Source organism: Fragaria vesca, linkage group LG6 (assembly GCF_000184155.1).
Source record: "Fragaria vesca subsp. vesca linkage group LG6, FraVesHawaii_1.0, whole genome shotgun sequence".
Taxonomy (NCBI): domain Eukaryota; kingdom Viridiplantae; phylum Streptophyta; class Magnoliopsida; order Rosales; family Rosaceae; genus Fragaria; species Fragaria vesca.
Genome location: NC_020496.1, coordinates 20,910,904 through 20,932,529, shown reverse-complemented (window position 1 = coordinate 20,932,529; position 21,626 = coordinate 20,910,904). Strand labels below are relative to the sequence as shown.

Genomic DNA, 21,626 nt, shown 5'->3' with positions numbered 1-21,626 from the left:
TGGAATGGACTTATAGCCGACGAAACATGTAAGATATTTGTCGGCTATAGTATTTTTAATTTTTTTTTATAAGGTTTAGCCGATGAATTATGCCATGTTCCGTCGGCTAAACCCTTCTAAAGCCGACGAAACAGATTATATTTCGTCGGCTATAGTGATTTTTTTTTTATTTTTTATTACATACTTTAGCCGACGAATATTAAATGTTTCGTCGGCTAAAGTCTCAGACTATGGTCGACGAAACATTTAGGATATTCGTCGGCTAAATTCTGGGACAATAGCTGATGACGTCTTCTAGTTTCGTCGGCGCTGGCTAAAGTAATCACCGACGACTCTTTCCCGACGAATTAAGCTAACAGGCCAATGTTATCTCCTCTGTTGCACCAAAACGGGAAACGAAACGTTCCGAAACTTGACCGAAACGCGTTTCCACAAAAACATTATTCCGAAACACTACCAAAACGCGTTTTACCTTTAATAGAAATGTTTTGTGTAAATTTAACCAAACATTTGTTTGGGTTTGGATTTGGATCGACTATTATTTGATGAAGTTTTTTTTATTTGTATTGTAAAAAAACTACTTTGTTGATGTTATTTTTTCAATTATATTTATTATAATAAATATCATATTTATTCTAATTTTAACGTTTCCTTCACGTTTCGTATCGGACCAGATTTTGATTTTGACATTTCCACGTATCGGATCGTATCGAAAACCAAAACTTGTTTCCATGTAACATAGGTTATCTCTTTCGAAATGGATACGCAATACTTTTATCAAGATTTCTGATTATTTCAAAAGAAGAGCCTGCATTGACAAACATCATAAATGGGTAGGAAATATACACACGGCATTTATAACATTTGAAATGATAGAAAAGGGTGGACAACACAGATATGCAAACCATTTGAAACATTAAGTTTCCTCTCATCATTGAAACATAAAACTGCTGCAAAGATGCTACATAAAGGTGAAAACAACCGGATTCTGATTAAACTACAGAAACAGGGGCGGGCATGGCAACAGGAGATGGAAGCGCATCCAAGTTGATTGCCGCCGCTGGAGGAGCTGGAGTATAGAGCTCTTCTTTGGGAGTATGGATGGTCACCAAATCAGGGAGAGGGGTCATTGGTCCTTGCTTCCCCTTGGGATCCCAGTCGAGCATGATCTTCACCTTAATACCGAGCACACCCTGTTGTTGTACCAAGTCAAATCACACAATTATATCTTCCCAAAACATTACGATAAAAACACTATTAAGCACATCAGTATAAGAGGGAGGCAAACCTGTCTAAGAAGAACATGCCTAACAGCAGAGTCAATGTACTCATTAACAGGTTGACCAGAGGATATCATATAGCCATCCTTAAACTTCATCGCCTTGGCACGTTGTGCCCTGAGCTTTCCACTTACAATAACCTAATGGGAACATTAATTTTAGACTTAAAAAATAAAAACATTTTTGTTGGTTCAAAACAAAAGAGGCATTTTGCTTACCTCACATCCTTTTGCGCCACTCTCCATGACAAATCTCAACACACCATAACATGCCCTGTAAGAACAACATATCATGCATTGAACACAAATGTTTGTAATAAGCAACAAAATGAAAAGAGGATGTTGGAGAATATTCCAAACTCCAGGCACCTGAGAGTAGCACAAGAAGCCTGACAAACTCCAAAAAGGGATTGATTTAAGCATTGATTTAAACCCCAAGGCTTATGAAGCAAAGACAGAAGGGAAATTCAACAAAACAATGCTAAAGTCATGTGCAATGACATAAACATCAGTAGAATTAAGCATTTAGCATTAGACTTCATAAAATATTCCAAACTAGATTGAAGCATTCTCATATTCATATTATAACACAATTTTTCTGTCAAACAGAGAATTCAATAGAAAAGAAAAACAGGGTTGTAGGATTTACCATCCAATGCACAGCCAGGAACGAAAATGATCGTCATTCCTAAGCTAACAAAGCATAGACGGCAAAAGCAACTATAGTCACCCTCAGACGCGATCATAGGTACTTAGTACACAACCCACTCGCTGAATAGATGACTTCCAACATGTATTCACACAAACACATCACAAACAAATTGTCAATCGGAAAAAAGATATACCTGCGAACGGCAAGGCCTCCAAGGAGTTTGTACCGGAGAGACTCGGCCTGCGCAATGGCACAGAGTCCTCTATTGTTAACCTTCTCGGCATAAAGCTCTACGCTTCCCTCGGGAAACTTGAACCTCTTCTGAACTAATGAGGTCAGCTCCCTGATCCTCCTCCCCTTCTCACCTAAACAAACAAATTAACGCAACAAATTATTTAATCTGATTCAATTTTGATTCACAAAAACTAATATGAGATCAAAGAGAATTACCCAGAACGTTTTGGGTGCGAGTGGCTCTGATGATGATCTCAGTGCGTACAGGGGTGACCCTGACTTCGACACCGGAGTAACCATCCTCCGCGAGCTCTCTGGTCAGAACCTCATTCAATTCGGCAAAGAAAACTCCGTCGGCAACAAACTGTAGAATTTAAAGTTGAATCATTTTTTTTTATAGCAATTATAAGAATTCGATACTAATTCAATAGGAAGTATCAGGAATCGGAGGTAGCTACCTTTCGTTTTTTGCTCATCTGAGCCTGAGTGGCCGCCATGCTGGGCAAAATTGCAAGTGAGTAAGTAACAGGGACTGAGCTGCGGCGCTATCGGCTATTACTTGCAGCAAAACCCTAATTTATCTGCGAGTCCAACAATTCTTAACTATTTATACTCACTAATAGGGGTCCGCTATCAATTCATTTCTGGGCTCTTTTGTGGTTTTTGAGCTTGCTACTTTTTGTTACATTTAGTGGGCCAAGCCCAAATAGCAAAATGCTTTATAATTTTGTTAGAAACAGAAGCAGTGCCACGTGACAGTAGAGCTGGCCGAACAATATAAGAGGGTTTCTGGTTTGCATCGTCATGGTCGTCGACGGCGGCGTCAAAAATAAGGAAGAAGAAGCTTCGCCGGAGAAAGAAAGAAGAAGAAGAACGCAGGTGTTAGAAAAAAAAAAGAGAAAAAAAAACAATGTGTTAGATGTTGGTTGGGTGGTCGCATGTGCCAGGTGACACGACGACCCACGGAAGAATTTCTCATAGTTTAATAATTAGGTTCCTCGATTGATTTTAGGAAACTTCTAGTATACCATATGGTATAACATGCCTCACAAAATGTGTAACTATCATTGATTGAAAAAACAATTAAATGACCATGTAATAACCATTTACCCCTTCAAAAGCCTTCATGTGTCATACAGTTAGACACATTTTTAAAATAGGTATGCCATGTCATATGGTATGATAGACAAACCCGTGATTTTGTACAGATATTTGTAATAGATTATAATGAATGTGTATTGTAAAATGAGGTGTGATTTAAATTCGACAAAATTATTTGCACCAATAGAATTACAATGTTGTGCAAATACGTATAAGTAGAAAAAACATGTTATAATCTCATGTCTTCTTACTTAACTTGCTGCTACTACAGAATTGAGAGGAAAACTCATTGCTAGACAATCCTCTTCTACTTTAACCTATCTATTATTCCCGGTTACATACAATACTCTGGTATCTTTAAACAGGACATGAGGCTCTCACTGCTATTGTAGTTAACCATGACCAACTGCTAAAAGTCCGAATGGTACAAGCAGACTAGGCTTGAATGAGTTATAGGAGTCCGGCAGAGGGGGCATTCAGGTTTTTCGTTGCACCATTCCATAATGCAGCTCCTGCAAATAAACCAAGGTTAAACAGGAGAAGGAAAGAGAGAAGAAGGGAGTCTCGTGGAAAAGCAAGGAGACAGTACCAGCAGAATACATGGCCGCAAGGTGTGGCTGTAGGGTGTTGGCGATTGCTCAAACAGAGCGTGCATTTGCTGATTCCACTCACCTGAAATTAAATGGGAGGTAAAATTAAAGTGTCAATCAGTTAAATGCTTCAGAAAAGAATGCATAACGATGATGTTTATTGCCAGCAATTAAACTGAGACCCATCAAATGTACAACTAGGCAGGTCGCTTTTGGCAAGTCCATTCCTTCACATTACACTGTGTAATCATAATGCATAAGCTGTAACAACAGCAATAGATGAGTGGTGCACGGAATGATACAAAACTCAGGACAATGAAGGCATGCTGTTCCATGTTGCAAAACCAGTATTCTATTTGCATACTTTTAACTCTGTATTCTGTTAAATACAAGTATTCTCCTGTTATCATATGGAGTCCTTCGATTCAGAAACAGACATTAAGTTGTCATATAGAGCATCTAGGCACAAGAGAGGGAAACACGACTGCAAACACATAACTACCTCTGAAGATGATGAATCAGAAAACGAACTACCCTTGGCACCATTCACTGATATCAAATTACCCTCCTCATTTAGCACAGGCAAATCTCGACCTATAAACACAGAGATGAAGGTGAGATTATTATTGTCTACTCATGGAAAACAAAGTGGTGTTCATTATATCACCATGAAGTAGAATCACCTAGAAACTCAAAAAACTATACATAAAAATTGATCAGAGATAATCTTATCACTTTTTAAATTTTGTTTCAACTAAGATACAGGTCAGAAGCGCCAACTGTGATACTATATAAAGTTGATGACAGAAGTATCAACTGCATGCACATAAGCTTCTAGGTTTTATGCATCAAAGTAAACACATAAATGAACTCACTGGTATAACAATTGCTGAGAAAAGGAAATAATTTTCCAGGGAGTTCCCGAAGGGCTTAAGTAATCACTCTTAATATGGCTGATGTTACTTTGAGAATCTATTATATGTTGCTTCATTTTAAAAGAGAAAAGACAAGAAATAAAGATAAATAATAAGATTAAAGTGTAATAAAAATATTGACCTGATGAAGTTTGGTGTGTGCCAAAGGTCTGCTGAGCTGAAGTTGCTATAGAGGATAAATTGCTACGCCGTAATCCTTCAGCAGCGATGATACAAAGCTGAATCAGTAGAAATATGCCCAGAATTTGGTATCTGCACAGGGGAGCAATTCAAATGAGTTTAAATTTCCTGGATAAAGAGTTTCTGTACAATTGTCAGATGAACTTCTGAGACAAACAGGGAAATGGAACAAAAGCAGCACTGATGTAGGTCATGCATACTGTTTAAAGTAGTGGCTCAATGAGACTGTATCATATAAAAAATTGATACCTAGGCCTTTGGTTAGATGGTTTTCCAATGAACACATAACGAATGCCAGCTGCACGTTTCGATATATGATAATAGAGACCTGCAGAGAATCGATCGTAGCAAGGAAATTAGATTCTCCAAACAAATCACCATCAAAAATTTCACAACAATACACATGAGCCTCTTAAGTTTTGAAATCACCTTCAAAGTAAAAGAACATGAGGTTGGCACGTATAACCAATTGCAAAAACTCTCGAGCAATCGGGAGAACCTAGATGAACCAGCATCATAGACATATTAACTACAAAAGACATCCTACACAAGTTATCTGAGCACGAAATCTAGCTCTTGATTGAAAAAAAATAACAGGTGCATAAATCATAAGCGTACCGTAGGCCATCTCCGAACTGCAGAAAGCCACAATCCATTCAACCTCTGCTTCAATCTTTTAAACGCTGAAACAGACTCCAGCGGTGCAGAAGAAGACACCCCACGACTGATTGAAGAAGACTGTGCATCATTGCTCATCAAAGCACTGATGCTGTAAACCTCATCAGACTGGGAATCAGCCAGGAGAAGGCCGCGGTTAGCAGCTCGAGAACTGTTAACACAAAACCATAAACAGCAACACATCAATCCATCTCTACATTCTCAAAGCCAACATATCAACAACTAAAAACAACCAGAGTGAGAGTTAGGACCTAATTCTTTCTGCAATATAAGGAAGAGCCGTCTGGTACACAATGAAAAGTGCGCGCCTCGCTGGCGTTGGTGGCAGCCCATAAGCCCCTGCAACCTAAACAACGCAAACATCAAACCACCAAACTACAAAAAAATGAGAGAGAGATTTAGAAGCAGAATAAATAGACCAACCTGAGTGATATCACAGTACTCTTCTCCCAGGGTTTGCTGCCCAGATCCTGTAGTCAAAATGTAATAGAGCATTTGCCCAAGAAGCTTCGTCTGCCCAAAAAAGTCACAAACAAACACAATGATCAACTAGCTATTGATATTCCCATAGCTGAAGCTTAGAGCTTGTGAAATGGACTAACCTCGTTCTGGTAAGCCACAGCAATTCTTGTACCTATAAAAATGGAGCGAATTAGTATTAGCTGGTTCTAATTGGAGCTTAATTGAAATCTGAAAAGGATGATTGACGAACCGAAGAGGTGGCGGAAGGCGTCGCGGCAAGCGTCGTAGACGAAGGAGGCGTACTGGTCGTCTTTCTCGGCGGCTCTCATGACCTCCGGCTGAGCCGCCAGTGGGAAACGCCGTGCCGAGCTCGGGTTGCTACTGGTACTAGGACCCGCCTCATCTACGCCCGGCCCGGCTTGCTGGCCCGACCCGGTTGCTTCGTTTAAACCCATGGGATTGTTGGGAAAGGTTTGAAGAACTGGAATGAATTTCCAGTATGGGAAAAGAGAAGATGACACTGGAGTGAAACGGCGTCGTAGGATGGGAGGATAAGGGAGAGCCGGATTTGATAGAACTGTTCAGGTGAGAGTAACTAGTTAAGCCTAAACGGTGTCGTTTTGGTTCAGAAACAGCAAAAAGAAAAGTGAAATTCAAAAATTAGCGCCGTTGCCGGGGATCGAACCCGGGTCACCCGCGTGACAGGCGGGAATACTTACCACTATACTACAACGACTTGTTGACGGAGAATCAGTCGTAATATAATTAAGAGCTTAATTTTTAGAAAAAGAAAAGGAAAATAAAATGAAACTGAATGAATCGTGGTGTGTGTTGATCGTTTGGCGGAGAAACGAAGCCAAAGCCTTATCTCCCACCAAAACACAGACTCAGCCGGTGACCATTGTCAAACACCAAACAACAACAAAGCTTCTCTAACGCCAATGGCTGTGTCCTCTTCCACTTCAGTATATATTACCCAGAAAACCTTTCGTATACCAACTCCGAAAGATGGCTTTGCATTCTCAAATTCCATGACCATCAGTTTTGCACCAAATCTGCGCAAGTTTTGCATTCGAAGCTCAGGTAGTGATGTGTCTGCTGCAGAGACTGCAACTGCTACTGAGAATGATGGAAGCTCCATCGAAGTTCCGGAAGAATCCCCGTCTCTGATTTCTGCCCTTAACGTCGAACGAGCTCTTCGTGGCATACGTAATGTTGATCAATGATCACCCATTCATCTTAAAACTCCAGCTGATCTCCATATTCAATTTAAGATAAATCTAGCTGACAAGAAATGTTTTGAAATGCAGCAATTACTGATGTGAATCACTATGGTAGGCTAGGACTTCAAAGAGGATGCACCTCCGACCAGGTCACATATACTCTAGTTTCAAGCATTTTAACTTCCTCAGTACACCTCTCTAACCCTTTGTGAGCTTCTTTTCAACTATGCAGATTAGAGCTGCATATAAAACCAAGCTTGATGAGCTAAAGAGCCAGGGACTAGAAGAGGAGGAGCTAAACAAGAAATTGGAACCTTTGAAAGTCAGTAAATTAATGAAGTTTTCAGATGTTCATAATTTTCCAAGGCAGCTTTATTGGTTGTTGAATGATGCTTCATGTTCATGTATATAGGAGTCCTACACCATATTATCGTCCGCGGATGAGAAAAGGTTATATGATTGGAGCCTAGGCAGGACTGCAAATCCAGACACATATCTTTGGCCTTTTGAGGTTGAGACCACGAGAGCAACCCCGGATACTCCCCCACCAGTAATGGTATGGTCCTTTTTCCGTTAACACTTGGTCCTAAACTATAAGCCACATGGTCATTTTAATCCGTTGTTCGTTTATAATAAAACATCTAGAAACTACATCCTTTTTCTTTGTTTATGGTCTGTTTTTGAGCAAAACTCCACCTCTATCGGATTGATTTATCTAATTTCCATTTATTTTAGTCTTGAATACAGTTGCTAAGCTCGATTAAGCCGAATGTGCACAGATAGATGCGCGGTTTGTCTAGTCACCTACTTTTCCTCTTGTTTACAATTTGCCTGTTATTCTGTTTAGGGTTTGTTATTCTGTTTTACCATTTAGAAGCATATTTGCATCTTTCGGATTCCCATTTGAGTTAGGATTTCAGTTTGTTTTGGTTCCCCAAGTTCAAGTTCAGTCCATGAATGAAGGTCCTCATCTCATTTGTTGCAGGAACCCGAAGACTTTGGGCCGACGAGATTGGTGGGATACGTCGGGTTGGGATGGATAATATTGTCCCTTGTATTATCAATAGCCCTTAATCGAGGACCCTAGATTTGTCCTCTGATGCAGCTTGCATATTGTCTCTGTAGCTTCGCACCCTCTTGAAACAGCTATTTGGTGAGAATTATGGGCTGCATTGCAGTGATGCATCAACCAAAATTACTGCACCAATTTGGTGTTTTAGGGGCAGGAAGAGATGTATCTACCTGTAAAATGGAAAAAGGAAACACGTTATTCATCTAGCAAGTAAATTATTTGTTGAGGTATTTTACCTATGCAGAAGTTTGTTTGAAAATATCTGTCCATCCCACCAGGGATCGCCACCAAAAGTCACTGTATTCACTTGTCCACGTAGAGAAAACCACTGTATTGTATCGAGAAAAAAAAAATCCATGTGGAAATATTCAGATTTCAGCAATGAATAAACTTTAAAAACCTGGATTGGCACATGAAATATATAGTATAAAGAAGTCTACTACAAACTCGTATATGAAGAACTAAATGAAAAATAGGTATCAACGGATGTAATTGAATGATTCCTGTTGTTTGGGAGTTTCCCACCTGGATGTTTAGTGCTTTAAATCAATAAAGATTATTTTCATAAGAAAAAAAAACTCATATGAATGACCCAAACAACATAAATCAATCTTTTTAGCTTGAATAAAATGAAGGCTAACAACTAAAAATGTCCAAAGTGTACAGTAAAATGTGTGTGATCTCTGACTCTACATGCATTGTACATGGGAGGAGGAGGAGGAGGAAGAATCTACACCCACTGATTCATACATACCACACACTGTAAATGACAGAAGGGGAAGCAACAACAATACCCCCACTTTTCTGGCTTATGTTTCTTCATCTGAATTTCTCTGAGAGAACATACCTTCACCCGCTTCAACATGTCTCAGTCTCTCGGCAAAGAGTAAGAAAGGCATTCAGCAATACGACTATATTAACCCCTTCAGTTCTGTTTCAAGAATTCGCTTTGCCAGACTTCGCCACAAGGATCAGACTAAAACAGGAAAGATGGTTAGTTAGCGGATATCAATAGAAACATACTTCCATAAGCCAACCAGTCAATTAGATCTGTATCAAGAAAAACCAAGAATTCACATTAGACCAGAAGTATTCTAGAAAGGTCCACAATGACTGCACTAGATTTATTACTTTGTATAGGTAGATGCTTTTCAAGGAAAAAAGAACAAATACTGATAGTTTATACTGTTTACTAACATATTAGCTAATACTTGAACCTAATACAAAATATCTAACTGAAATCAAAAGTACCAGACTGCACATCAACGTTGAGACACGTAGCTTCATCTACACAATTACCTCACAAATCAGCCTTGCTGATTCTATCATTTTACCCTTTTCCGTTTACAATACCGATAATCTTCTGTGTGATCTTCATCTGACCCACTAACCATTTTCCACCTGTCATGACTCCCCTCATTAACACTAGACTTTGCACTGTGCTCAGACTTTCTAAAATCACGACTGCTCCCTTTCTTCTTATCACTGGAAACACTGTGTCCTAAACCAGATCCAGTGTTACTGTGATGTTTCTGTCTTTTGAAATCATGCTGAGTTCTCTTTATCTTATCATCCTTCTCACTGATATTTTGATGATGACTCCAACTAGAATCACTATTACACTGCTCTCTTCTTTCCTTTTGATATCTGGAGCTTTTATGATAGTGTTTGTGTTTATCACTGTCACACTGCTCCCTTGTTTCATTTTTCTTTCTTGAACTTCTATGATAATGTTTGTGTTTCTCTTCACTGTGCCAACTGGAGCTACTTGGCATATCATCTATTTCAGAACTTGATTTCTCCCTGCGATCATACAGTTTCCCCTCCCTATGACCAACCACCAAACCAGAACTCTTTTGATGACCATCAACCAAATGTATGTTGGCATCATCTATCTCATTATGATGGCGGTCTTGTCTCTGGGACCTTTTAGTAGAGCCGTCACTGGAGTAGCTTACACTCTTTTCCCTGTTAACAAAAGATTTATGCTCTTGCAATCTTGCAGTCCCATTATATTGTTGCCTCCCCCAGTCTTCATCGTCATCACAAGATTGATCTCTGGTCCAGCCAAATACATCATACAAATCAGCCACTAATAATAAGATAAACAAAACCAATAATAAGACTTCAGATTCAAAATAGAAACCCAAATGGACCTATCTTTGACAAATTATTTGATAAGCCAGGAGTCCATCATTAACTTCAATATATTAACATGTGCGTCATTCATAGATAGATATTTCCATAGCAGATGCCTATTCATGGCAAGAAACCAATGGCCATATGCAATTTTATTTCAAAGACAATAAAAGAAAACAAAATCAGGAATATGTGCTCATCCACCACAGAACACCTGCAGAATCATTGATAATGAAATTATTACCTCCTAAATTTCTCCTTCGAAAGTTTTCTCCTCTTTTGTTGACCTTCAAGATCTGGAAACTCTGACCGACTTGTATAACAGTTTTCACCATTTTCGGGAAAAGGGGCTACACCTCCCATCCCCATATATCCACTGCAAGATGGTTTGGTGTCCAAATCAATATTGAAATGTAATCATATAAAATTGTACATAACAAACAGAGATGAACAATGATGGAAATGAACCTACCCAAAGCCTGGAATCCCTCTATACATGGATGTCATGTGCATGTATGGATAAACAGAAAAAGGAGTGGGATGGATCGGCATGTTATCAAAAGCTGTCATCCCATAATTTCCATATAGATTCCTAAAGGGCGGGGCACGAGGCAATGCAGCCCCATTCCAGTAAGGTGGTGCATAACCTGGCATAGCTCCTGGAAAGATTGCATTTCCTGAATCCACAAATAAGTAAGCATCACAGAAAAAGTTAATCGTATTTACAAAATCATTAAAGCAACCAGCCATTCCATACCTGTATGAAGCAAAGGGCGTGGACTGGTAGCAACTGGACATTCTCTTATTAAATGGTCAGGGGAGCCACACATATAACAAGCCCGATCCCCCTGATTTCATAAAGACGTGTGAGGAGAGTTAAAAAAAAATACCCAACCCCCCCCCCCCCCCCAAAAAAAAATTGCCTGTTTCATTTCACAATTAATACCTTTCCGTTCCTCCCACTCTCCATAAAACTTTTTCCACCACCTGAAAAGTAGCATGGTTCTTAGATAAAGTACAAAGTTAGATATGAGTGCAGTTCTGGCAAGTCAACAATGTACCAAAGTTAGATACTACCTGCAGTAAAAACCCAAGGTGGCCTCTTTTTCTTGATTACAGGTTCAGCTGGGATCAGATCACAAAAGAACAGATCAAGATTAAAATGTCGAGTGGAAAAGATACTGGCACTAATGATACAGTTAAAGATAATACTAACAGAGTAACAGTCCACTTCCATAAAGCAGATTTCATGGCAACAAATCAAAAGCGGCATGTACATAATAAGAACGTTTCAAAAGTGCTAGAAACTTAAGAAGAGTGTTACCTTTCTCAGGTATAGGCTTGCTTTCCCCTTGAAAATCATCAAATGCTGCCGAACCATATGGAGCCACATGAGTAGAACCATATCTCTCTCCATCAATTTGATTGTTCTTGTGCAAAGAAGGAAATTTATGCTTGTTTCTCGGACCAAATTGATACGGTGCATCATTAGATTCTGCTAAGCAATTATTAGATCCTATCCCAGTGTCAGGAGAGTGAGGTAACCCTGACTCCCTTTGAAAAATACTACCACCATAAGAGACATCTTTTGCCTGAATCCCCGATTCTCCATCTGTTATTATAGAGCAGTTAAGCATAAGATTGACATAGAGGCAAGTTACTAAGTCTACCGGTATAGAATTCCTACCTGGAGCATATTGGCAAAAACCATTATCTGGAACAGTGATGATATTTTGAGACTCTTGAAAATGCTCTATTGCTTGCCTAAGAGATATATTTGGTAGCAGATCTTCAATTCTGCACTTGGTTGAAAAACACTTCGGACATCTTGCCTTCTCAAGCAACACTTGGCGAATGCCTGAACCAAGAAACATGGGGAAGTTATCATACTAAGCCTAAAGTTACTGATAAATAACACCAAATGGAATGAAAGAGAAAAGGTGAAAATATGCAGTACTTTCTCAGAAAGAATCAAACTGTAAACGTACATTTCTCACAAAAACTGTGCTGGCAGCAGGGTATCATCACAGCCTCCTTGAACAACGAGTTGCATAGGGGGCATTTCATCTCTGATGGCATGTCAGCATTTTTTGTATCTACAGGATTGCGACTCATCCTTCATGTACAACAAAAAAACATTCAGTTCCATGAAACTGAAAAACAGGAAAAGAGAAAAAATTGATACAAGAACTGGATATCCTACTTTTCCGGATTAAAGTCTTTTTGAACCTCAGGCTTTGACTTTGTCTGTGGTATAGTATGTTCAACTCCACCATGCAAATGACCTAAATAAAATGATGCAGTGTCGTAAGCATAGACCAAACCCATTAACAGAAACAGATAAATCTAATGATAGAAACAACATACTTCCTGGAATAGCATCACTAGTCCCACTTGCTTCAAGTTTCTGAAATTCTCCTGCCGCTGGCTCCAAACATCTAGATCCACATTATCAAAAACAAAACAAATTTTTTTTCCATAAGCACCAAGAATCAACGAAAAATTGATGCAGTGAAAATCTTAACAGATTAAAATGAAGAATTTATACCGTGTGATGCCAGTATTTGCTTCATAACCCGGACTGCAGGCATCCTTGTCGGCATCCAAACCAGAACGGAAGAACGTTGCCTCGGGAACAGGATACACGTCAACCCCAAAGTCATCAAAGTCAACCGTCTCAATATTCTGCAAAACGTACATGTCATATACCAATTAGTAACCACGATACAGCTTCAAACCCGAGGAAGAACTATACAGCAAATACAGCTCCGAAATGCAAGTTCAAAGTTTAAAACACAAACCGGCGGATTCTCAGTGTCCTTGCAGTTGAATTGAGGCCTGTCACCGTAGTCTATCAGTTAAAAAACAGCTACGAAAAAAAAAAATTAAACCTCTATGCATATCAAATGGACATAAGTCTTACATATCCACATGAACAGATCCAGCAGGAACTCTCTTGATAATCACGGACGAGCCGCATGGAATTTGAATGTTCTCGTTACTATACTCTGAAATCAATCCACAGATTTATTTAACCCTTTGCATAAACCCTAGTTACAAATTACCCAGCAGTAAAAAAATGTGTTTAACCATTATGATTCAGACAAGAAATCAAGAATCACTATGTAATTAATTACTAGTCCAATGTCTCAATTGTCAATATCTATAACCAAGCACAGACTTAGGAAAAAGACGAGAATATAAATAGGGAGGAAGGGGCAAAGAGGGTTGACCTTGACCGGTCACGGCGTCGGAGAAGAGGAGATCGGAATCTTGACAGAGGTTGAGGTTTTTGTGGCGGATGATTTTGGCTTTGAGATCGCGGACGGAGATTGAGGACCGACCTTCGAGGTCGACGGAGTCGAATTTCATGGCGCTTCGGAATTTGAACTGGACCGCCATGGCCGGGTCGGATCGGAGAGTCGGAGCTCTTTCAGATGATCAAGGTGTTGGTTAGAGAGGAATCTAGGATGTGCAAGAGAACGAGGGATATAGATGGAATTTCCGTTTTCTTTTGGTAAGAAGGCGTATATATATTGGACTCATTTTCAAAAGCCCAAAAGGCCGACACAGAAGTTTCCCTCCAGGTGGCGGCGAGTATAAACAAGATGACCTGGGCAGGGCCTAGGTTTTAGTCTTTTAGATGTCACTACACTTTTTTCTTTTTCAAGTCGTTTTTAGTAATCAAATAAATGAAGAAGACTATTTATTTATGCGGGCTACGTAAATATTGAATCATGTGAGTTAAATCTAAAAAATCTTAAGCTGTTTTAATGTTACAAACGTAGATAATTTGGTATGGAGCATCTTAATCAATAAACAACAACGGTTAGAATCATCTAACTTATTCAAAATTCAAATTCATTTAAAACCATACTACGCAAAAGAGAACTAACCACAAACAAACAATACCGGCAAAGAAATCATGTAGAACCAACTCCCTCCTAGCCCCAAACTTCTTTTACCAGCTTCCTTTGGTCCTGTTTCTGCAAGAACCCGTAGGCTATGTAGAAGCACGATAGAACATAAACATACACACAAGGACACATCATTTATAGTGGTTCACCATGTCATCAGAGGACATGGCTACGTCCACTTAAATCTACTATCATGAGGCTTTAATGCCTTAGGTGCTACAAGTGTGGAATAGTGAAGTTGGGTCAATTGAGGCGAGAGAGGGATCGAGAGACCTCCTTTCTACATATGGGAAGTCTTCCTTTTATAGCTAAGGAAAGTTCCCTCACATATTATACTTCCGATGTGGGACTAATTACACTTCCGATGTGGGACTAATTACACTTCCGATGTGGGACTAATTACACATATATATTCTCATGGTGCCTTCTTTTGGAGCTTGGAAGAGCACCTTCCTGTTGTGGCATTGGTGGTCCTTCACCATGGCGAGGTAGCCCGGATGTCAGTCTACCGGATGTATATTGGAGGCGGGGCCTGCCATGGCCGGAGCACAGTCTACGAGGTCGTTGCTTATGCTTGACGGGATAAGATATACATCGTATCTACAAGTTTCCTGACTGGTCTATGGGCAGAGGAGATAATTCTTTACTACCGACAACAAGTCTCCCCAAGTTCCCGTTCAAGACATGTCTTGAGTGGGGACTTAATATATAAAACGCCCATAGACAAGTTATTTATCAACGGGCACTCGGTCCCAGTCCCCCCAAGTTCGTACTCAGGACGTGTTTGAACGGGTTGTTGTTGTAATGGATGAAGGTAGCGAGCCTTTCCATATCATGTGTTCATGCTCGAGCGTAGGGTATTATCCCCGCATGGGTTATCAGGCCACTATTCTCCGTGTGAAGGAAATGATATGAACTGCCCAACTCCCACTCTACGGGAGCTGTACAAGGGACTTATGGTTCTCATGGCTCTAGTTGTTTCGCCCATGCTTCCCGGTGGTACGTTTCCGGGGGTGGTATGTTCATGCATTTTAGTTCGTGCGCATGCTTCCCGTTGGTTCTTGCTCGGGTATAAGAATCTCATGAAACAATTGTTGTATGTTTCTTCCCGTTAGTTCTTATCCAGGAATCGAGATTTTCTTAAGCAGTTGTTGTATGCTTCCTCTCGGTGACACTTATCCGGGACTTACAATTTTCTTGTTGTTTTTTCCCACACTTATCCGGGAATTACTACTATCATGCTTGCCTTTCTAATTATTGGCCATTTAGTTGGAATATATGGCAACCTGGTGCCCTACTTTGACAATCAGCGATCTATTTCCAACTATGGTAACCCATTGAGAGTAATAATCAACAGGTGCAACCCGGTGCCCCTTTCTTTCTAACTCAATACTCAATTGCGAACTTACCGAGTCCAATCTTCAAGACTTGGAACTCCTAACCCGATATGTTGTTGTCCAGGAGGCAAAGTAAGATACCAACAGCCCAACATGAAGTATGGACAATGGTGATTAGTTACAACATTATAAGCCAACGGTATCAAGGTTATTGTGGGACTTGATCAACAGTTTTCAAGTATCACTCGATGAAACAACATAGAAATAAAGCAAAATGCTTACTGGTGTTATACTATCGAGCATATCTTGACCACTATTTATAGGAAACAAGACATCTATATTGTTCAGCATGTACATATTCATGCCTAATCATATCATGTACGTATACGTGAAGCATGTTTTGTACTTGAAAGGCAATCAAATGAAAGACTTATGTGGAAAGAGATGTCTAACGGGTGCACATGGGAGGTACAACAGTTGTTTTTTTTTTTTTTTCATACCTGTGAAAGCCACCGGACTCCCGATGACTTCCAAATTTCCGCTTCACCTTTTGTAGATTAGCTTGTGAAGCATCGAACCTTCATCTTTATGCCGGAGAATGTACCCTTGCCGAGATGGGTTTTAGCGTGCTAGAACATCAAAATGCTGCTGGGAAATGAGTCATCGGTATGCCGTGTGCCCATTGTTGTCTGGCTGTCTAAGCATAGTTCTGGAAGTTGCCGTCAGTAACCTTGATAGTAAGGCCAGCGGGATCATTCCGGGTCGAGGAGCTAGACATGAATTATGATTGGCTAGGTGGTGTTTCATGTCCAATTCTGATACAAACTGGACGGGATGCAAGGCTGCTATGTTGTTATATAGCGGGTCCCAGGTGTTGCTAGATTTGTATACCATAATTCCATGTATGAACGTGAGCTAATGGTACCTGCTGCCATGCAGTCCATGCATGGACTATAGATTGTTGTAATTATGATTGCCAAGAATTCCCTCGTATGTGTGCGCGTCCATAAACGTGCCTCACGTAGTGTGTACTAGCCCCCATGTCCTATATTAGCGTCTGGAGGGCAATTATAGAGTTGTCCATGCATGGGATTCCGCATACCAAGGTGCCATTGTGCCTATCCAATCATGATCAGTGGAACATTAATACGTGTGCTCGGATTGCCAAAACTTCCTAGTGCAGTCGGGAGGTGTGTCACCGGTAGGGCTTGGCATTCAAATCATTCCGGGTGCCCAAAGCCTATATAACCCTCCTGCTCTTGTCCTTTTCGTTCTTTCTTTTCTTATTCTTTTCTTGAACCGGTGAACGTCACCGGTATGCCATTAGTCCGAGCCTGACATAGTTGCGGACCAACAAGCATGATATTTCCATGGTGTCATTTGTGTGCCAATAATATACCCGGCTGAGTGATTAAGTTTCCTTAAAACAAAATATATGTTAGTCAGTGTACGTATGACTAAACAGAGACCATATAATTGTGTGGCATATAAATTTTGGGTACCGCAAATGCATAATAATTTCCAAAAGCCTCAAACCAATCAACGTTGGCACGACATGTAAACCTACATGAAGTGCCGATGGCCGCATACATTTTCCAGGAATGTGATGCTTAAAAAGACCATGCCTAGTGCTTTCAAAAACTTAGTCCCCTGGAGCCTAATGCACCAATCATACCTAATTTTTTAAGACAAGACCTGCTACACCCCAAGACAACCTTACGTGATGCATATGTATACCCGCTGGAGTATGACATGCCATAAATCACCATACAGAACACAAGAAGTCAAGTGATATTTGACAGGATCTACCCCGAATTTCACCCTGAAACCTGAGGTAAATCCTGCGGGATCCACCTTCAAGGAAAATTTACCGAAAATTCGGCATAATCTTCCTTAAAAATGGACAACCCTTACCTGAAAAATCTAATTTAACACTTCTATAACCAAACATCCATCCTCAACACCTGGAGCCTTCCTGCTCCCCAAGTTCAACACATCTCCCAATATAACAATTACTCAACTAAACTAATCCCACAACCAACAATAACCAACATTAATTCACTAACTGATTAGCAGAGCATATCTAGAGTTAAATGAAAAACAATGAATAAAGAATAAGCGGAAGCAACCTCTGACTATGCCTCGACTCCATGTACGTTCGACCTCAAATTACTTAGCCTGCAAACTGGGCATTTAAAACCCAAGGGCCCAGGAGAAAGTAATTTAAAAACATTAGAGTGAGTGGACGAAAAATAATCAAGTAATCTGTTGCATGCAAGTGTTGATAAAACTTTCATAAAGAAAATCCCAAGGAAACGGACTAGCCCCGCTAGTCAAATTAATGACAAAGATAAATAATAACCTTCATAGAAGAAGGTACCAAAACAAGGGACTAGCCCCGCTAGTCAAAACGACAACAATAAATAAGAAACAAATATAGCCATACAAGTGAGCCTCCCAGACTCGGTTGCCTCCCAGGCAATAGTACTCCCATACTCCCTACACCTTCATGTTATGATAATAGAGAGGATGTAGGGCTTGCGTGATGTCGTCGACTACATCACATCACCCGAAGGCGGAAAAGGCTTGAGTAACCCCACTTAAAACGTGGAAGTTACATCGCCTCGAAAGGCGGAACAACATGCTAGCATTAGTAATATATTATCCGACAAGTATGGCATAAATAAAGAATTATATATCCATGTGAGTTTCCCCGAAACTCATAATTAAAGCATAAGTACGATTCCCAATCGTACTCAAAGAATTCGAAAAGCAAAGAAAATAATTAAATTCGATGACGTGTCCCACACGTTAAAATGCTCAATGAAATAAATAACTCATCTCATTAACATATTTCAAAAATTAGACCATACTCAAATCTTTAAAGAAATTTCAAATCCAGAGGTCAAAAGGATATCATAATTCAAATACCAAAACTCTTACCCAAGCTCAAATCCATAAGTTATTATCAAAAACATAACCAGTCGGTCAATCTCAAATAAATTCCATAACCAACTCAAAAGCTGAAATTATAATTTAAGCTCGGAAAATATAATTGACAACTTATAAAATCATGCATGCATATTCTTTTAAAAATAAAGTGTCTACTCACAGATTTAGGCCTAAGCCTGACGAATTCCGAATCACTACTCAAGCGAGGTTCCCTTCGTATCCTGGCACAATAAATATGCTTAGGACCAAACTTAAATTCTGGAAAATTAAACATTTGAAAATAAACACCCAAATCTCTTCCGCTTAACCCACTACTCTAACTAGGGTTAAGCTCACCGGATTTCCACCAAACCATAACCTTAATTCCTCAATTCTAACATTTTAGAATAAATATCAAGGAAATCCAACGGCCGGATTTATCCTAACAACCGCCATTCTCTCCAATCTCCGAAAAATTCCAAACCTAACCAAAACTCATCCAAAAATTCCAAACTATACTTCAATAAACTCCTCTTATTCAAACCATCTCAAAAAAAGGAAAAACTGCCCTTAAGGGGCGGCGGCGGCGACCGGCAGCCGTATTCCGGCAAGGACCAAAGCTTCTCAAATTTTAACAGAATAATCCTCTCATCATGCACAACAACTTTCATAACTAGTACTTAATCCAAATCTAAGGCTAACTAGGGTAATCGAATCAAAACATCCATAAATCTCCAAATTCAAACCCTAGCCCGAAAATCCTCCTACACACTTCGAATTTGATAGTTACCTCCTAGGGGATTGATGCACCAAGAAAGGCCTTCAAGCTGAGCCAAACGTCTCCATCTATAGTGGCCGGAGGAGGGAAATTCCGGCAGAAATTCCCCCCGCTGCCCAGTCGGCTTCTGGTCGGGTTTTCTCCTTCACGGCGGCAAGGCACGGCCATCCACCTGCCCAGAATTACAGTAGAGCTGACGCTGAGTCTAACGGGACCGGCGCGGCGGTCTGTGGCGGCCGGACGGCGGCGGACGGAGGCAGGGAATCCAGCGGGTCGGGAGAGACGCGGGAGAGAGGAGACAGAGAAACAGAGGCAGAGAAGGAAATGGGCTTCTCTCACACCCGGTCCAACTTAACCCAACAAAATAAAGCCTACAAAAATTTACCCTCTTTTTACCATCCAAAGTAACTTTCGTTATTAGACCATAACTTCTTCATACGAACTCCGTTTTAAGCGTGCCGCGTGTCCACAAACTCCGTTTAACATCCTCTACGATTTTCATGAAGAAAGTTTTCCCAAATTCTAAACGGAAGAAAAAGTCAACTTTTAGAGTCTTAAATAGTAAACGGCTACTTAAAACGGTAAAATGTCAAAGTAACCCAAAAGTAAATAACCGCAAATTGACTTAAGAACCGGGATGTGACAATATTTGTGTTATGGATATATGCATGGGCAGTATAATATCATGTGAATGGAACTTCATGTCAACTGTCAAGCATGATAAACTTCATGCATGCTTCCATACTATTTACATAAACAAGCAAAACTATATTTAATTCCTCAACGAGAGCACCTCAGGCATGTCTAGCTCCCTAGTTCAAACACTAGAACATATATAGTAGCAGTACGTGTCATCACACAGATCTCTCGGTCCCTGGTCAAACAATTATAAGTGGGGTGCCAAGTTGAGAGATAAACACATCATGTTGACCTCTCGGTTACTACTATCACGAGAAAGAAAACAGCAAGCATAGTGTATAACCGTGTTGCTGCATATCGAATACAAGAAGCAAAATCGTATATGGAGAAAGAAAAGGACTTAGCTTCATTTAGTTGCCGAATTGCACATGTTGGTAGGGTGCATGGTGGGTGCCAGAGGTGGGATTGCAGTTACCACCGAGAAGCTTTTTGAAGGTGCCGTGCTGGTGGCCAGAGTAAGATGTTGGGTGTCCAGACCAAATCATTCTTTAGAGCAACCCCCTCTTCTCTCTTTAGCCGGAGAGGAGAATCACTTCTCAGAGCCTGCAAGGTTTGCCTGTGCCGGGGTCCCGTTGAATTGATCGAGTTGAACCCATTTCGCCATGTTAATTTGCAGACGAGACCGGCGATGCCCGAATTGATACTTAAAGACCCATTATCCCGGATCGAATTGATACCGTATATTAGGAGGCCAGATGAGTCTTGACCGAGTTGCTATCATCGGTAGGACTGTGTGATTCGCACACTCCAGATAACCATGCCATTTGAACATGATGAACTCTTTGCAATAGTCCAACTAAAACACCTCTTCCAAAAACTCGAGAAGGAGGGGCAATAAATCCAGTACGAAATTGAAAGATTATATGAACTATATAAAATATGTCGGTGAATGAGCGCAAAACACTAGCTGTTATCTCCATCTTTCTGTCCTTGTCAAGGCACTTATTGTCATCATCAACAACAGGGACATAAAAGAACAAAGGATCTAGAGAGACAGCAAGAACACATGCCAATACAAATATCTTATTCCACTTCTGAAGGAATTGCCCTTGCGGATCAAGAACTGTAGAACCAAAGTTGTTACCGACAACCCCATCAATTGAATAGGACTTCCATGACTTCTTAATCCTCTCAGAACCAGATTCTAGGTTTCTTTGAAATTTAGAGGAAACCGAGCTAAATGTTGTTCTGAACATTCCTCGGTGTCCTCCATCATTTGTAGAATATGGTGGGTCAAAGGGGATTCCAATCCTGAAACCTGACTATCTTCTCATGCTGAAAATTCATGACTATATCTTAACTCTCAACAGAAACTCCAAACAAAAACTCAGCCAAATGAACCTCTGAATGACTCAGGGAACTTCATGTACAACCAAAGCTCCCAATGTCCAGCCCCCAGAAACAAACGAACAGGAAGAA

At 40.3% G+C, this 21,626-nt stretch overlaps 4 protein-coding genes and 1 non-coding gene across 6 annotated transcripts; 1 reads left to right on the top strand and 4 right to left on the bottom strand.

Annotated features, from left to right (window-relative positions):
- Positions 1 to 797: 797 nt before the first annotated feature.
- LOC101302767 (40S ribosomal protein S3-3-like) lies at positions 798 to 2,930 on the bottom strand. Of its 2 annotated transcripts, XM_004303424.1 has the most exons (7): positions 2,624 to 2,930; positions 2,382 to 2,529; positions 2,125 to 2,296; positions 1,929 to 1,967; positions 1,499 to 1,553; positions 1,289 to 1,420; positions 798 to 1,193 (listed from the first exon to the last, which is right to left on the bottom strand). In XM_004303424.1, exons 1-7 carry the CDS (start codon positions 2,660 to 2,662, stop codon positions 993 to 995), a joined length of 786 nt encoding a protein of 261 aa, XP_004303472.1. In that variant the 5' UTR covers positions 2,663 to 2,930; the 3' UTR covers positions 798 to 992. The 2 variants fall into 2 exon arrangements, with proteins under 2 accessions (XP_004303472.1, XP_004303473.1); XM_004303425.1 differs by lacking the exon at positions 1,929 to 1,967 and having other exon boundaries at positions 2,624 to 2,873.
- A 489-nt stretch (positions 2,931 to 3,419) lies between these two features.
- On the bottom strand, positions 3,420 to 6,627 carry LOC101302470 (peroxisome biogenesis factor 10-like). Its single transcript, XM_004303423.1, has 11 exons — positions 6,362 to 6,627; positions 6,252 to 6,283; positions 6,073 to 6,162; positions 5,901 to 5,995; positions 5,590 to 5,800; positions 5,401 to 5,470; positions 5,221 to 5,299; positions 4,913 to 5,043; positions 4,359 to 4,450; positions 3,856 to 3,938; positions 3,420 to 3,778 (listed from the first exon to the last, which is right to left on the bottom strand). The coding sequence occupies exons 1-11, from the start codon at positions 6,564 to 6,566 to the stop codon at positions 3,676 to 3,678; spliced, it is 1,191 nt and encodes a 396-aa protein (XP_004303471.1). The 5' UTR covers positions 6,567 to 6,627; the 3' UTR covers positions 3,420 to 3,675.
- Positions 6,628 to 6,775: 148 nt separating this feature from the next.
- Positions 6,776 to 6,847, bottom strand: TRNAD-GUC. The gene has a single exon. It is a non-coding gene; the product is annotated as a tRNA-Asp (tRNA).
- A 126-nt stretch (positions 6,848 to 6,973) lies between these two features.
- On the top strand, positions 6,974 to 9,533 carry LOC101302180. Its single transcript, XM_004303422.1, has 5 exons — positions 6,974 to 7,320; positions 7,422 to 7,483; positions 7,567 to 7,656; positions 7,747 to 7,890; positions 8,320 to 9,533. The coding sequence occupies exons 1-5, from the start codon at positions 7,053 to 7,055 to the stop codon at positions 8,419 to 8,421; spliced, it is 666 nt and encodes a 221-aa protein (XP_004303470.1). The 5' UTR covers positions 6,974 to 7,052; the 3' UTR covers positions 8,422 to 9,533.
- LOC101301887 lies at positions 9,508 to 13,940 on the bottom strand. Its single transcript, XM_004303421.1, has 15 exons — positions 13,779 to 13,940; positions 13,469 to 13,553; positions 13,347 to 13,383; positions 13,094 to 13,230; positions 12,913 to 12,983; positions 12,749 to 12,830; positions 12,534 to 12,661; positions 12,233 to 12,403; positions 11,870 to 12,157; positions 11,623 to 11,670; positions 11,492 to 11,532; positions 11,303 to 11,393; positions 11,018 to 11,222; positions 10,790 to 10,921; positions 9,508 to 10,464 (listed from the first exon to the last, which is right to left on the bottom strand). The coding sequence occupies exons 1-15, from the start codon at positions 13,915 to 13,917 to the stop codon at positions 9,732 to 9,734; spliced, it is 2,388 nt and encodes a 795-aa protein (XP_004303469.1). The 5' UTR covers positions 13,918 to 13,940; the 3' UTR covers positions 9,508 to 9,731.
- Positions 13,941 to 21,626: the final 7,686 nt, after the last annotated feature.

What these genes read in the sequence shown, in the direction of transcription:
- LOC101302180 (XM_004303422.1), top strand. Translation starts at nt 7,053, where the DNA reads ATGGCTGTGTCCTCTTCCACTTCAGTATATATTACCCAGAAAACCTTT. An exon ending in AGAAATTGGAACCTTTGAAA is followed by an intron (nt 7,657 to 7,746) that starts GTCAGTAAATTA and finishes TCATGTATATAG; the next exon opens with GAGTCCTACACCATATTATC. An exon ending in ATACTCCCCCACCAGTAATG is followed by an intron (nt 7,891 to 8,319) that starts GTATGGTCCTTT and finishes CATTTGTTGCAG; the next exon opens with GAACCCGAAGACTTTGGGCC.
- LOC101302767 (XM_004303424.1), bottom strand. Translation starts at nt 2,662, where the DNA reads ATGGCGGCCACTCAGGCTCAGATGAGCAAAAAACGAAAG. An exon ending in GGAGGCCTTGCCGTTCGCAG is followed by an intron (nt 1,968 to 2,124) that starts GTATATCTTTTT and finishes TTGTTAGCTTAG; the next exon opens with GAATGACGATCATTTTCGTT. An exon ending in TCCTGGCTGTGCATTGGATG is followed by an intron (nt 1,554 to 1,928) that starts GTAAATCCTACA and finishes TTGTTCTTACAG; the next exon opens with GGCATGTTATGGTGTGTTGA.
- LOC101301887 (XM_004303421.1), bottom strand. Translation starts at nt 13,917, where the DNA reads ATGAAATTCGACTCCGTCGACCTCGAAGGTCGGTCCTCAATCTCCGTC. An exon ending in CAAGCCTATACCTGAGAAAG is followed by an intron (nt 11,671 to 11,869) that starts GTAACACTCTTC and finishes ATCTGATCCCAG; the next exon opens with CTGAACCTGTAATCAAGAAA. An exon ending in AGAGGGATTCCAGGCTTTGG is followed by an intron (nt 10,922 to 11,017) that starts GTAGGTTCATTT and finishes ACCATCTTGCAG; the next exon opens with TGGATATATGGGGATGGGAG.
- LOC101302470 (XM_004303423.1), bottom strand. Translation starts at nt 6,566, where the DNA reads ATGGGTTTAAACGAAGCAACCGGGTCGGGCCAGCAAGCCGGGCCGGGC. An exon ending in CTGTGGCTTACCAGAACGAG is followed by an intron (nt 6,163 to 6,251) that starts GTTAGTCCATTT and finishes TTTTTTGGGCAG; the next exon opens with ACGAAGCTTCTTGGGCAAAT. An exon ending in CCATCTAACCAAAGGCCTAG is followed by an intron (nt 5,044 to 5,220) that starts GTATCAATTTTT and finishes TCCCCTGTGCAG; the next exon opens with ATACCAAATTCTGGGCATAT.